General features: G+C 47.5%; 1 protein-coding gene across 1 annotated transcript in view; it reads right to left on the bottom strand.

Annotated features, from left to right (window-relative positions):
- The window catches only part of CMTM7 (CKLF like MARVEL transmembrane domain containing 7), a 42144-nt gene extending 38552 nt beyond the window's left edge, over positions 1–3592 (bottom strand). The window contains exon 1 of the mRNA XM_059939074.1: positions 3338–3592. Coding sequence (XP_059795057.1) covers positions 3338–3496 — 159 coding nt within the window. The 5' untranslated portion in view covers positions 3497–3592. The remainder of the gene's footprint in view (positions 1–3337) is intronic.
- Positions 3593–14863: the final 11271 nt, after the last annotated feature.

The raw sequence follows: 14863 nt of genomic DNA, 5'->3' as shown, positions 1-14863 counted from the left end.
TCTTGGGGGAAACTTGGGGGAAGACTCTAGTTTCTTCCCTGTGTTTCTCAAAGTTACAATGAACAAGTATTACTTCTGTTATTGGGAATAAAGCCCATAACTTATGTCTTATTATTTTTATTTGTTTGACCATTGATGGGCAGCAGTTTCTTGTTCTTGCATCGGGATTGGGTTGGGGTCAAAGACTCTTGACAGTGAGGTTCTTTGCTGCCCTTAACTCTGCAGCTTCCAGGAAACAGGGCATGGGGGTGCAGGTTGCATTTGGGAACCAAATGATCTGAAACAGAACACGGAGGGGTGGGCCATTCTGGGCTATGCTGGCTCATTCTCCACTCACAGGTCTATTCATGGTTATATCGGAGGCTGCGATCCCCCAAAGTCTAACTCCATTTGGAATCTCGGCTGTGAATGTCCAAGGGAAGCCCATACTTGCTCCGACCTCCTAGAAAGTCTTTAGGATGCTCTCTCTGGCCAGAAAACTCAGGCACTCTCCCCCGACTCACACACCCACTTAGGCTCCTTCAATCATATTTCGGACAATTCACCTCTTTAGAATAGTAAGTACTTGCAGTGCCTTCATTACTGTACTGAAATGAATAAAATGCATCCTGCATATGATCCTCATCTCTGTGACAACCAAAAAAAGCTTCCACAAAGTTCCAAAATGACCCCTAGGGGGCTGTACAGCCCCAGGTTGAGAACCATCACTTCAATGGTGGGTCGATTATCGACATGATGACTTCTGGGATAGTCTTAGAATAAGGACCATATCCTCAGCACTATCTGGCAGACCCTAGATGGTCTAGTCTTGGCATATTTCTCCAGACTCATCCACATCACTCCCATCCTTGCTCCTACCCTCCAACCATTATCACTACTTCTTCCTCCAGTCTCAGAGCCACTGTCTGTGCTCTTCCTTCTTTTGGTAACACTGTTCCCTCATCCTTCAAATATTCCGTCCTCAAAGAAGCCCATCCTTACCTCCCAGACAGGGCAGACCCCCTAGTTAATTCTCTATGACACTGAGGACCTCTCTTTCATAGCTTTTGTCCCAGTTTCTAATTTTATATTTAAAATCATTTGACTAATACTTTCCCTATTACATTATAAAGAGAACAGGAGCTGACCTGTCTGGTTTACTCTGCTTTCCACACTGCTCTAGCATACAGTAGGTGCTCAATATTTACTGAGTAAATAAAGGAACCTTCTGGGAATTCCCTGGCGGTCCAGTGGTTAGGACTCCGTGCTCTCACTGCAAGGGCCTGGATTCAATACCTGGTCGAGGAACTAAGATCCCACAAGCCCCGTGGTGCAGCCAAAAAATAAAAATAAAATCAAGGAATCTTCTGGAAGACACTTACATTTCCATCTTTACTGCTTATGAAACTACACTCTGATTCTCCTTCCCTATTATGGTTCTGCAAATGTCCCAGTCACTGACGAAAGGATCTATCTTCTTAACGGCTGTATTCCCCACGCCTCGCTTGCACAGAGGTAAGAAGAGAGCAAATGCTCAAGAAGTGACAGAAGCCTCTTTCTACATGTCAGGGTGGGAAGGGGAAGAACTGCCCAACACTGGCCCATGTCTCACCCTATCTCCTTCCTTTCCACCACCCCAGCATCACCCAGCTCTGACTTAAGCACACTGAATTAGGACGTGGAGAGGCCAACGGGGCATGCCCAGCCCGACACACCCACATTCATGTCTCAAGATTCAACTCAAATGTCACCTTGCTCAAAACCAAAGCAGCGGGCTTCCCTGGTGGCGCAGTGGTGAGGAGTCCGCCTGCCAATGCGGGGGACACGGGTTCGGGCCCTGGTCCGGGAGGATCCCGCATGCCGCGGAGCGGCTGGGCTTGTGCACCACAACTACTGAGCCTGTGCTCTAGAGCCCGCGAGCCACAACTACTGAGCCTGCGTGCCACAACTACTGAGCCTGTGTGCCACAACTACTGAAGCCCGCGTGCCTGGAGCCTGTGCTCCGCAACGGGGGAGGCCGCCGCAGTGGGAGGCCCGCGCACCGCGGTGGGGGGTGGCCCCCGCTCGCCGCAACTAGAGAAAGCCCACGTGCAGCGATGAAGACCCAACACAGCCAAAAATAATAAATAAAAATAAATAAACTATTAAAAAAAAAAACAAACAACCAACGCAGCTCAGCATGATTTTTTTTGTTAGTAACTAAAATGCCTCTACTTCCTAATTTTTAGTCCATCTAGACGCTCTTCTTTGAGAAAAGGGAACTAAGTCCCTCTCCCCTTCAGGTCTGGCCCAAGCAGGAAACCAGAGCCCCCTCTACACACGCTCAGCACCCAGAGTAACAGAGCTGTGGAGGCCTGGGCAGCCCTCACCCCGTGTCCAGGCCTGGGGCTGGCCCACCTTGGTAGGCCCTGCCTCTGGGTCTGTGACCTTGCGTCTAACCCACATCTCTTCCTTCACCCTCCTTTTCAAAACTACCACTTCCCCCTCACCATTCTGGCTGCAAACATGACAAGGAGTGGAGTCACAAAGAGCCCAGCCCAGTTTCAAAACATACCGAACAAACGGGAAAGGTGTTGAAATTTTAAAATTGTAAGGAAGAAAAACATGGGAAGGCAGAGAAGAGTGGCGAACAGGATAACAGGCCGGGCAAGGTCTGCGCTGCTGGAGGTCCCTGCAGCGCCGGTGGCACTCGGCGCCCAGGCCTTCGCCCTGCCCACTCTACAGTGAGCCCCATTCCGGCGACTCACGCTCTCCCCAGATAAATACCGGCTCCCCAAAAGGCCTTCCCCATTGACCGCTGCCGTCCAACGGCCCCGAGAACCGGCCCGCCCTTGGAACTTGAGGGGCAGGGCCCGGGACGGCTGCCCCAAGGGTCCCAGGGCTTTCTACCCCCGTGAACGCCTGGCCTTCGGACCCCGCGCTCGGGCGAGGGTGAGCCCCGAGCAGGAAGCCCTGCGGCGCGGAGTCCGGGGAAAGAGGCGGCGGGAGAAGGTCGGCTTCCGTGGCCTGAGCGCTGCCGCCCGGCCGCTCTCCACCCCCGGCCCGGGTCCGAAGCGGCGCGGCCCGAGAAGAGGAAGGAAGACACACAGGAACTTTGGCCGTGGTTTCGGTCACCAGCTCGCAGGCTCCGCAGAGTGGCTGGAAAAACTTGGGACCTCCGAGCTGGGGAGGCGCGAGCAGGCCGGATGGGTGCGCCGAGTTCCAGCGCGGGGGCTGCACGCGCAACTCGCCCGAGGAAGCCCCCTCCAACTTGACTTGGGCGGCGAGACCCCCGCCCGGGGCGCGATGCTCCCGCCGCGGGCGCGTCCCCTCCGCGGCCACCCCGTGTGACCCCGGCTCGCGCCCGGGCCTCTCTTACCATCTGCGCCACTTTCAGCAGCGCTCCGTGGGTGCGGGGGTAGACGGGGTCCAGCAGCCCCTCCGAAGAGCTCGCGCCCAGCTGCCCCGCGCCGGCCCCGACTCCCGGGGCGCTGCCGCTGCTGCACGTGGTGCGGACGAGCCCGGGTCCGTGCGACATCGCGCGGCCCTCGCCGGCCGGCAGCCTCCAGCTGCCGAGGCCGAAGGCCAGAAGCAGAGAGGCTGGGTGGGGCCGCGGGGGGCGTGGCGCCGGGGCGTGGCGTGGCGCCGGGGCGGGGCCCGAGCCCCCGGCCCGCGCTGAGGACGCCCACCCAGCCTCCGCCGGACGCGCAGGGGAGGGCCTGGCCTGAGCTCTCCGGAAAGGTGGCGGCAGCCCCCGCCCTCGGGGAGGCGCGAAAGTTGGGCTGGAGGGAGGGGGGAAACGGACGCACTGGGCCGTGGCCTTTCCGAGATGGGCGAGGCCCGGGCACAGCTGGGTCTCAGCCTCCTGGGATCTGGTGTGGGTGCGGCTGCGGATATGTGCTAAGGGTACTTGATTGAAGTGTAACTCACATACACTGAAATGTCCAAACCTTCCGTGTTCAGCTCCGTTGTTATGTATGTGTATGTACACCTGTGCAACCACCGCCCACAGCAACAAATACCGGGCCGATACCCCCCAAAAAGTTCCCTCGTGCTCCTTCCCTCTTTCTGTCACTATAGATTCGTTCTGCCTCTTCTCAGACTTGATGTACTTGAAATAATACAGAATATTTTCATTTGTGTCTGGCTTCTTTCACTCAACAAGATGCATCGAGATTAATCCCAATAAAGCTGTGGTGAACATTCTGGTGAGATTTTTTGGTGGACAGAAGCTCTCATTTCTCCCGGGAAAATACTTAATGAGTGGGTTTGCTGGGTCACAAGGTGAACATAGGTTTACTTCTAGTAGACGCTGTCAAACAGAGACGCTACATTGCACTCCTTCCGGGTTACTTTTATTTTTTTTTATTTTTTATTTTTTTATTATTTATTTATTTATTTATTTATGGCTGTGTTGGGTCTTCGTTTCTGTGCGAGGGCTTTCTCTAGTTGCGGCAAGCGGGGGCCACTCCTCATCGCGGTGCGCGGGCCTCTCACCATCGCGGCCTCTCTTGTTGCGGAGAACAGGCTCCAGACGCGCAGGCTCAGTAATTGTGGCTCACGGGCCTAGGTGCTCCGCGGCATGTGGGATCTTCCCAGACCAGGGCTCAAACCCGTGTCCCCTGCATTGGCAGGCAGATTCTCAACCACTGCGCCACCAGGGAAGCCCCCGGGTTACTTTTAAAATGAGCAAGCAGGACTACAGAAATGAAATGTTATCAGTGTCCTCTCTGAGCAGAGTGTCCCTGTGGCCACACTTGATATATCTCCAAATGTTTCGAAATAACACAAAAAATCTACCTCATGACATCATTGGATGCCAGTGCTGTCCTGTCGTCAGAAGACAGTCAATGTGGCAAAGTCCTGATAATTCTAGAATGTCGAGATACTCATGCAATCTGTTTTGACAAGTCTCCCAGGTGATTCTGATGACCACTCAAGTTGAGCACGATCATTGCCAAAGTTGAGGCATTTCAGGAATTGTAATACCATGTTCTCTACTTGTGTGTACATTTGAAAGTCTTCATGACCAAAAAAAATTGCCTCTAATATCTGTTTTCTGTTTAGATAATAGTCACAGTGCCTTCCATTTCGTTCTCTATAAAACAAACATAATTGCATCTCGGGGCTGCTGTGATAATGTGATAGCCGTGCAGTCGCTCTGTGACAGCTCCAGATGCATGTCGTTTTCCATACAGATTTACATCATCACTTTTGTACTTTTCCAAGGCTTCGGACCCCATCATGGAGATGACAGGGGGTCTTTGTTGAAGTGAAGGCTTCAGGGAAGCAGAAAAACCCAGCAGTGGATAATTTCCCCTCCTTCCAGGGGCCTTCATCCAATTCTCCAGCAATCTTCTAAATCAGTGATTTTCAGTGTATGGTCCCCAGACCAGCAGCACCAGCATCACCCCGGAACTGGTGAGAAATGCAAATTCTTAGCCCCACCCCCCCCCCATCCGCCCCAGACCTGCTGAATCAGAACCTCTGGGGGTGAGGCTCAGCAATCCGTGTTTTGGCAAGGTCGGCCCTCCACCTCCCACGTGATTCAGATGCATGCCGGAGTTTGAGAACCACTGGCGTTTCCAGAGTCCACTGGAGCTGAGCCTTGGCTGGGTTTCTCGGACTGCCGTTGGCCCACGTGCCACCCAGCTTAGATCGGAAATAATCACTGGTGGTGGCCACTCTGTGTTAATCACTTTATCATGATCACTTAAAAGCCCGAGCGAGAGGCTTGGCAGCACAAGAGCTGCGTGCTGGTCGGGAGTGCAATTAGAGGCTCCACAGACCAGACCTGCAGCCAAGTACACAGAGGTGTCTACACGGGGTGATGACTTCTTGGTGGGAAGGGCTGCCCCCTGGGGAGGAAGGGCTTTGGTGGGTGCAGGGCTGGGTGCACTCAAAAGAGGGGGCCCACCCACCTTTGCCATCTTGTCTTGCCACCTCGCCAGCCACATCTAGCAGCTTCCACTCCTTTGGACCCCATGCTCAAGCCTGAATGAACGTCACGCCCTCTGCTATATCATGCCTCTGAGTGTTTGTCTGAACTCTTTTCTCCACTGACGGCTGGTTAACAGCTCTTTATCCTTCAGTGTGTGGATGAGATGGCCCCTCCTCCTCCAGGAAGCCTTCCCTGACTTCCCACCACTTCCCAGTAAGGGTAAGGTGACCCTGGTGGGCTCCCATCATTTGATTAGGAAGTTGCATGGTGATACTGTCAAGTCATCTTTGGAAAATACCACCTGCCATGACTCCTATGAGGATTAGATAAATTAAGGCCTGGAAAGTCCTCAGCAAAGTGCCTGGCACATAGCAAGTCCTCAACAGTGTGCAGGCTCTTCTGGGCCTTTATCCTGACATCCATGGCACCAATCACAATGCCTGGAACACAACGGTGCATCTTTATTACTTTTCAATTTGATAGTGGAAGAACCATTTATTTATGCTTAATTGCCATGAAGCCCAAGGATAATCGTTACTATCAGATGTGACTAACAGGTCACATGAATTTCACTGGTCTATTAAATTAAAACTAAGTCTGAACATGAATGCTCACTCTGCATTATTTGTTGTGCATAAGGAATAATCTTCTACTTGAAAATGGGGGGAAACCTATCTGGAGATTCAAGAAAAGGGTAGCGTGGAAAGAGCACTGGATTCAGAGTTAGAAGACCTGGCTGGGAATCCAGGTGCCTCGGAGCAGGAATCTCCAGATCTGCAAAGCAGGGGGCGGCGCTGCTTACTCACAGGGCTGCTGTGAGGAGTGAATGAGATTACACGTGTTCAGGCATTCGGTACACGTTAGTGGACCCTGAAATAGGCTGGGATGGAGGACGGCTGTGTCTGGCAGGTTGGGGCACTGGCAGACGGGCAAACAGCATTCTGAGCCAGGACCTAGCAAAAAACAAGCAAGCAAACAACAAAGCAAAGACCTCTGGGCTGCCCTTGCTTCAGATCTGCCCTTTTTGTTCATAAACCTTGACCAGCTTACATGCCTTGTACCATGTCCCTCCGATACCCCCAAGAAACGTCTGTAAACAACTGAGGGACACGAAACATTGCTAACGCTTGCTGCCCGGCTCAGGATGTTTGTACTTGGTTCCTGCCTACACTTGAGAATTTGGCGCTGACTCACACAGGTGGTCCCCGAATTACCCCCACCCCCGCCCAATGTGTCTCTGGAAAGCCCACCCTACAGTGGATGTCACATTGCAGACTGATGTCTGGCAGTGGTTGATGAGAGCACGGTGACATTGGATGGGTCAGCAGTGAAGCTGGCCTTGGACAATTTTCTCTCATTTTCTGATAATTTCCTGTGTGTTGCCATGACTTCTCAAGTAGACTGTAGGTAGGCTCCCTGTAGACCATCTGCTTTGTGAATGCTCTCCACTGGCTGTGACTTGCTATGCTTTGCGGCTGTACATTTGCAAGAGTGGGGCAATGGAGGACCCCTAACTCCTTTAGCAGTGGGACAGTCTGCATAAGGGTCCTGGTTTTATTTGCTTGACCTTTGGAATGAGGAGATGGGAATTTGGTTGCTGGTCTGCCCACAAGTGAAGTTATCTGGACCTCAGTGTTCCTGTTTGTGAAATGGGCTGATAGTGCTCATTTTTGAGGTTCAAACAGAAATGAATCTGAAAATGTTAAGAAAGGTAACAAAGCAACATACAAATGTAAGGAATAATTAGCTTTTTGTGCTAACGTTTTCTATCAGCATCAGTATTCCTACGAAGTTATCAGGATGGGAGGGAAGGAAGGGGAGAGGGAGGAGAGGAGAGGAGGCTCTTTTTCCTTCTTTATCCATGAAATCTTTCATAAATGAAATAAATGATGACCAAAGATGACTACACTTCCCTTCAAAAGGAGACCAAGGAATGGGCATAGTCCCCTGAATGGTTTTTACGCAATTGCTCTGGTCACCTGCCCACCTTTATAAGAGAACTTGAAGATGTTAATTTTTCCACAAGTAATAAGGATCCTTTTTTTCTTTTTGACCTGCTGAAACCACTGCCTTCTCTCGTCTTTTATTTAAAAATATTTATTTCCTGATGATGAAGGTATTTCCTGCTCAGTGTAGAAAACTGGGGGAAATTCAGAAAAAACAAAGAAAACTGAAATCGCCCCATGATCCCACCACCCTTTACAGTTTGGTTTGCTCTGCCTTTTGTAAACACCAAGTTATACCACAAACATTTCCTGTTAAAAATTACTCACAAAGGGTTTTTAGTGGCAGCATTGATTTTCTGTGTGTGTGTACAACTTATTTTTCTCCATTATATATTTTTAGGAAGACAGCACTTTAACAACTGATCTTCGTTTTAATAACCAATCTAGCAACCACAGTTCAAGCACAGCTTGAGAAATGTGTTAAAAATACAAAGTTAAATCATTAATGATGGTGCTAACCAATTCTGACTCTGAATAAACTTGGGTTGTAGTGCATTCATTTCTAAAGTCTCTTTCAATGAATTTAATTAATTATTGAATCATTCTCCTCCTGTTACGGTTTTAGGCTAATTTAGTTCTTTTTCCCCCCTATTATACATAAGACCAGGATTAGCATCTTTGTGCATGAATCTTAGACTCCTAAGAGAAACATCCCCAAGTTCAGGGAATGGATAATTTTTAAGGCTCTTCATATGTACAGTGAAATAGATTTCTGGAAATGTACCACTTCATCCCTACAGCCTATGTAGTTTTCACCTGGTTCCTTTCCTCACAGTACAGATGTTCTCTATCCACCAGGCTGGAGGAGCTGGAAGCTCAATGATGTCATTACAAAGAAGTTTCTTTCCCCCTCCATCTCTCTTCCAGTCACCTTCATCCCGCGACTGGCTTCTCCTTGTGGTCGCAAGGTATTTGCCAACAACTTCCTGCCTACGCATTTCCTCAGAACTCCTTTCTCAGAACTCCCCAGCAAGCCTGGTCACGTGCCCCTGCCTGAACCAGTCGCTGTGGCTGCGGTGGGACTGGCTTAGGCCATTCCTAGAGCCCAGTGGAGCTGGCTTTCCCCGAAGTTGCTGGGGTGTAAGTGGGTGGTATGAATGTGCAATAAAAACTAGGGTAGTCGGATAACAAGAGGCGGGGAGAAGGGATGCTGAGGCAGCAACAAGGTCGGCTACATCCTGGATGAGTTATTCCGAATATTCTAGAAAAAAGTCTGCCATTGACACACAAGTTTTCTCAAAACACACCTTCCAAATGGAATGTCTCTTCAACTTTCTTGCCACCCACCTTCCTAAGTTTCTGAAAAATCATCACCTCTAGGTTGCCAAGCACTTTCCCCCCAAAACTGATCCTCTTAGACACCGAACACCTAAGTTTACTAAGTTTACTTGTAACAACACATACTCTAATCTTCCCCGTTATCCTAGGTCATCAGCACTGGAACAGTTACCTCACCTTCCTTTACAGCTGTCTGCTTACAACTGGCAGCAAGAACGTAGCCAGAACATTTATGTAAGGCCAAGTTAGGAAATACTTCTCAGGTTGCCCTTTTTCACTGTTAAGTGTGCACACGTCTGCCCCAGGCTTCTATGGGCTTTCCTCGGAAATATGGCGGGTCTGGTCCCAGACCACCACGATAATGCGAGTCACAAAAATTTTTTGGTTTCCCGGCGCATATAAAAGTTCTGTTTACACTATACTGTAATCTATGAAGTGTGCAGTAGCATTATGTCTAAAAAACAATGTACATACTTGATTTAAAAATATTTTACTGTTGGGCTTCCCTGGTGGTGCAGCGGTTGAGTCCGCCTGCCAATGCAGGGGACACGGGTTCGAGCCCTGGTCTGGGAAGATCCCACATGCCGCGGAACAACTGGGCCCGTGAGCCACAGCTACTGAGCCTGCGCGTCTGGAGCCCGTGCTCCGCAAGAGAGGCCGCGACAGTGAGAGGCCCGCGCACCGCAATGAAGAGTGGCCCCCGCTTGCCGCAACTAGAGAAAGCCCTCGCACAGAAACGCAGACCCAACACAGCCAAAAATAAATAAATAAAAAATTAAAATAAAAAAAAAGAAATATTAAAAAAAAAAAAATCTTACTGCTAAAAAATCCTAACCATCACCTGAGCCTTCAGGAGTCCTAATCTTTTTGCTGGTGGAGGGTCTTGCCTGGATGTTGATGGCTGCTGATCAGGGCGGTGGCTGAAGGTCAGGGCATCTGTGGCAGTTTCTTAAAATAGGACAACAGTGAAGTCTGCTTCATCAATTGACTCTACCTTTCACAAATGACTTCTCTACAGCCTGCAGTGCCGTTTGATAGCATCTGACCCATAGATCTTCTTTCCAAACTGGAGTCAATCCTCTCAAACCCTGCCACTGTTTTATCAACTAAGTTTATGGAACAGTCTGAACCCTCGGTTGTCGTTTCAACAAGCTTCACAGCATCTTCACCAGGAGCAGATTCCTTCTCAAGAAACCACTGTCTTTGCTCATCCATAAGAAGCAAACTCTCTTCTGTTCAAGTTTTATCAGGAGATGCAGCAATTCAGTCCCATCTTCAGGCTCCACATTTAATTCTAGTTCTCTTGCTATTTCCACCACATCTGCACTGACTTCCTCCACTAAAGTCTGAGGGCTGGAATCAACTTCTTCCAAACTCCTGTCAATGTTGATATTTTTTACCTCTTCTCATAAATCAAGAATGTTCTTAATGGTATCTAGAACAGTCAATCCTTTCCAGAAGATTTTCAATTGACTTTGCCCAGATCCGTCAGAGTAATCACTACCTATGGCAGTCAGAGTCTATGAAAAATGTTATTTCTTAAATAATAAGCTGAAATGACTCCTTTATCTATGGGCTGCAGAATGGATGTCGTGTTAGCAGGCATGACAACATTATCTCATTGTACATCTCCATCAGTGCTCTTGGGTGATCTGGTGCCTTGTCAATGAGCAGTAATATCTGGAAAGGAATCTTCTTCTGGGCAGTAGGTCTCACAGTGGGCTTAAAATAGTCAGTAAACCATGTTGTCAACAGATGTGCTATCATCCAGGCTTTGCTGTTCCACTTACAGAGCACAGGCAGGGTGGACTTAGCCTAACCCTTAAGGTCCCTAGGATTTTCAGAATGGTAAATGAGCACTAGATTCAACTTAAAATCACCAGCTGCATTAGCCCCTAACAACAGAGTCAGCCTGTCCCTTGAAGCTTTGAAGCCAGGCACTGACTCCTCCTCTCTAGCTATGAAAGTCCCAGATGGCATCTTCTTCCAGTAGAAGCCTGTTTTGTCTACACTGAAAATCTATTGTTTAGTGTAGCCACCTTCATGAATTATCTGATCTTCTGCACAACTTGCTGCAGCTTCTACATCAGCACTTGCTGCTTCACCTTGCACTTTTATGTTAAGGAGACGGCTTTTTTCTTTAAACCTCATGAACCAACCTCTGCTAGCTATAAACTTCTCTTCTGCACCTTCCTCATCTCCCTTAGCCATCACAGAATTGAGGAGATTTAGGACCTGGCTCTAGGTTAGGTTTTTTTTTTTTTTTTTGGCTTAAGGGAATGTTGAGGCTGGTCTGATCTTCTTTTTATCCAGACCCCTAAAACTTTCTACATATCAGCAGTGAGTCTGTTTTGCTTTCTTATCATTCGTGTATTCGCTGAAGGAACACTTTTAATTTCCTCCAAGAACTTTTCCTTTGCATTCACAGCTTGGCTGTTTGGCACAAGAGGCTGAGCTTTCAGCCTGTCTGGGCTTTTGACATGCCTTCCTCACTAAGTTTAATCATTTCTAGCTTTTGATTTAAACTGAGAGACATGTGAGTCTTCCTTTCACTTGAACACTCAGAGGTCATTGTAGGGTTATTAACTGGCCTAATTTCAATATTGTTGTGTCTCCGGGAATAGGGAGGCCTGAGGAGAGGGAGAGAGACGGGGAATAGCTGGTTGGTGGAGCAGTCAGAACACACACATTTACTGATTAAGTTTGTCATCTTATAGGGGCATGGCTTGTGGTGCCCCCAAACAATGAACAATAGTAACATCAAAGCTCACTGATCACAGATCACCATAAGAAACGTGAGAAAGTTTGAAATATTGGGAGAATTACCAAAATGTGACACAGAGGCATGACACGAGAAAATGCTGCTGGAAAAATGGCACCAATAGACTTGCTCCACATAGGGTTGCCACAAACACACAATTTGTATAAAACACAGTATCTGTGAAGTGCAGTAAGGTGAAGCGCAATAAAACGAGGTCTGCCTGTATGCCTGGGTTGTTTTTTTCTGTGAAAAATCTCTCTTTTCAATTTAATAATTGTCTAGGGAACAGAAATACAGATTTTTAAATTGATATTCTACCCAGGGCTGCATCTTCAGTTAGTGTTTTTAAATGTCTGTCCTCTAAGCAGAGATATTTTATGTATTTAAAATCTTTTGTGTGCTGATACCCTGAAGGGATTTTCCTATGAAGGGAGCAATTTAAAAATGCACAAAAGCAACTGACACTGAACATTCTTGTCTCTAGATTTTCTTACAGTTTTAAAATATTGGCTAAATATTTACCTTTTGGGGCTATGAGTTGGAAATAGCAATGGAGAGAGATTAAATGCCTAAAGCATTTCATTGATTTGCCATGAGTGTGGAAATACATCAAATTAAAACCCACCCGGCTCTATCAAAGAGAAGGTGATGGTTCTGGAAGGGCTGAGAGGTGAATGCAGACAGTGAGCACAGACAGCAGAGTGTAAGCACACTCTATACCATCCCTGTAATAACATTTTTCAACCCCAGAAACCTATTCTTCTTGTTATGCTGGCTGTGTTCCATGTGGCTTTGTTTTTTCCTTCTTTCTCAAGAGAAAAATTAAACCCAGTTCAAAACTTATAGCTTTAACTGAATAATAGAGAATCATTTTGTTGTCTAAACACCCACACTTAAAAATTATTCATGAACAAGGTCTCTCAGCATTCAAAAGAAGAAATAATTTCCTTTCAGCCAAAAATAAATGTTTTTTGGTTTTTTGGTGGTTTTTTGGGGTGAACTTTTAAGGCAACACAAAGGGTCATGCTCTTGAAAAGCCACATATAAAGACATGACAGCAAGTCCCCTCCGCATGGACGCAAATGAATCACGGATCTCTTGAAATAGATCTCTTTGGCGCTACGGGTTCAGGAAAGGCCTACAGCTGGTTGTGGTTTATTTGGAAGACATTTCAAAGTGGCTTATGAAACCTTTTACTCCAGAAGTTACTTCCTATGTATGTGTCCATGATTATAGAAATCACACTCTCTCACAAACACACACACACACACACAAACATAAAAGCAGGCTTCTTTCTTTATGACTGTTTCCAGAAACAGAGACCTCTTACGTTACAGTTTTTCTGCCTCTTATGGAGACTTGATTGCAATATAAAGTACTTTTAAAATCTACCAAGTAATGAAAGAGAATGTAAAAAAGAATATATGTGTATATATATATATATATATATAAATATATATATATATATATAAAACTAAATCACTTTGCTGTACACCTGAAACTAACACAACATTGTAAATCAACTATATTTCAATTAAAAAAAAAATCCACCAGGTACATGCAAGGTGAACATGCTTCTGGGAGTGTGAGAGGGAGAGATGGACAGAGAGGCAGCACACACAAACCCTGACTAGTTATTTCAGCTCTTCTTGCAAAATCAGCGAGTCAGAGGCTGTCCGGGTGATGACTGGGAACGCAGCTCCAGAAAGATCGCAGCCCCGGTCACCTGCAGGTCTGCGTCACTGAAGCTGAAGCTTCATGGCTACATGCGGGACCCAAAGAGGCCTCTCGTGTTCCCCACGCCCACTCACTCCCACCCTCCACCCCACCTCTCCCTCTTGGTGTCCCCTCCCCCCTACCTTTTTGGACACACAACCCAAGAACATTCTTCATTGTTCCTTTCAAAGGTCTGGGGTGGGTGTCATTAGACACTGAAGAAATCCCAACTCTCCTTTATAGGGGGAAACAGAGCTTGGCTAAGGAATTAGATGAACAGGAAAACCAACGCAAACAACACACAACAGAAAGAAAACAGCACTGCCACACGAGCAGAAGAGAGGAGGCCACGGGGCCATGTCCACAGAGTGCATGGCTGAACCCTCTCCCTACCATCAACTATACCAACGTTTCTGTGGTTTCTTGTTTTGCAGTTTGAAAAATCACCCAAGATACACTGCCATTCCAGCAAGAACCACCTAGCCTAAAAACACTTCCTCTAAGTGCACATCTGCCTCCGGAACGGGGTTCTTCCCACTGTCTCATAATATCTAATAACAATGTTACAAAATATTAAGGCTTGGAGATTTGGAGCCTTTTGGTCCGATATGTTCCACCAAATATGGTACCTGTGTCTCTGTGGTCAGCAAGATGGTTTTTAAGGTACATGCAAGTATTTATCCTTTTAATGGTTATGAGCTTATTTTAATCTGTATTAGAAAAAAATACCACCAGCACATCAGCCACTGTGCTCAGAGCACCACTTAAGGCGAGCTCATTACTAAGTTCTAAGGCTAGTGTCTCATTAGATGCTTTCTGGGCTAACCAGTTGGCATGTGAGACTCATGCCGCCGGCGATCCCCAGACCTGGGGAGATGGGTCTCTCCGACCACGCTGGCCTGGGGGCTGTGGACAGTGTCTCCTGGCAATATCACCCCTGGCAACACCATGAGGATGAAGAATTCCCCCCAGCCCCCAGCCTCAGGCTTCAGCAATAGGTCTCCTTTCTTGAGTCAGATGTCACATTACCCTGGATTGTGAAACATTTAATGAAAAAAGAATCTGGAATTTTTAAAAGTTAGGTTTACAAACTTGATGCATTCTTAATATTAGCAATTTATCTATTTCTAATACACTGCCTAAGAAAATAAGGTCTATGAAGACATCAACAAGATATTTAAGATTCATTATAAGCTACAGCAC

Source organism: Balaenoptera ricei, chromosome 11 (genome assembly GCF_028023285.1).
Source record: "Balaenoptera ricei isolate mBalRic1 chromosome 11, mBalRic1.hap2, whole genome shotgun sequence".
Taxonomy (NCBI): Eukaryota; Metazoa; Chordata; class Mammalia; order Artiodactyla; family Balaenopteridae; genus Balaenoptera; species Balaenoptera ricei.
The sequence above is the reverse complement of the archived record's forward strand: the minus strand, read 5'-3'. Positions and strand labels throughout refer to the sequence as shown.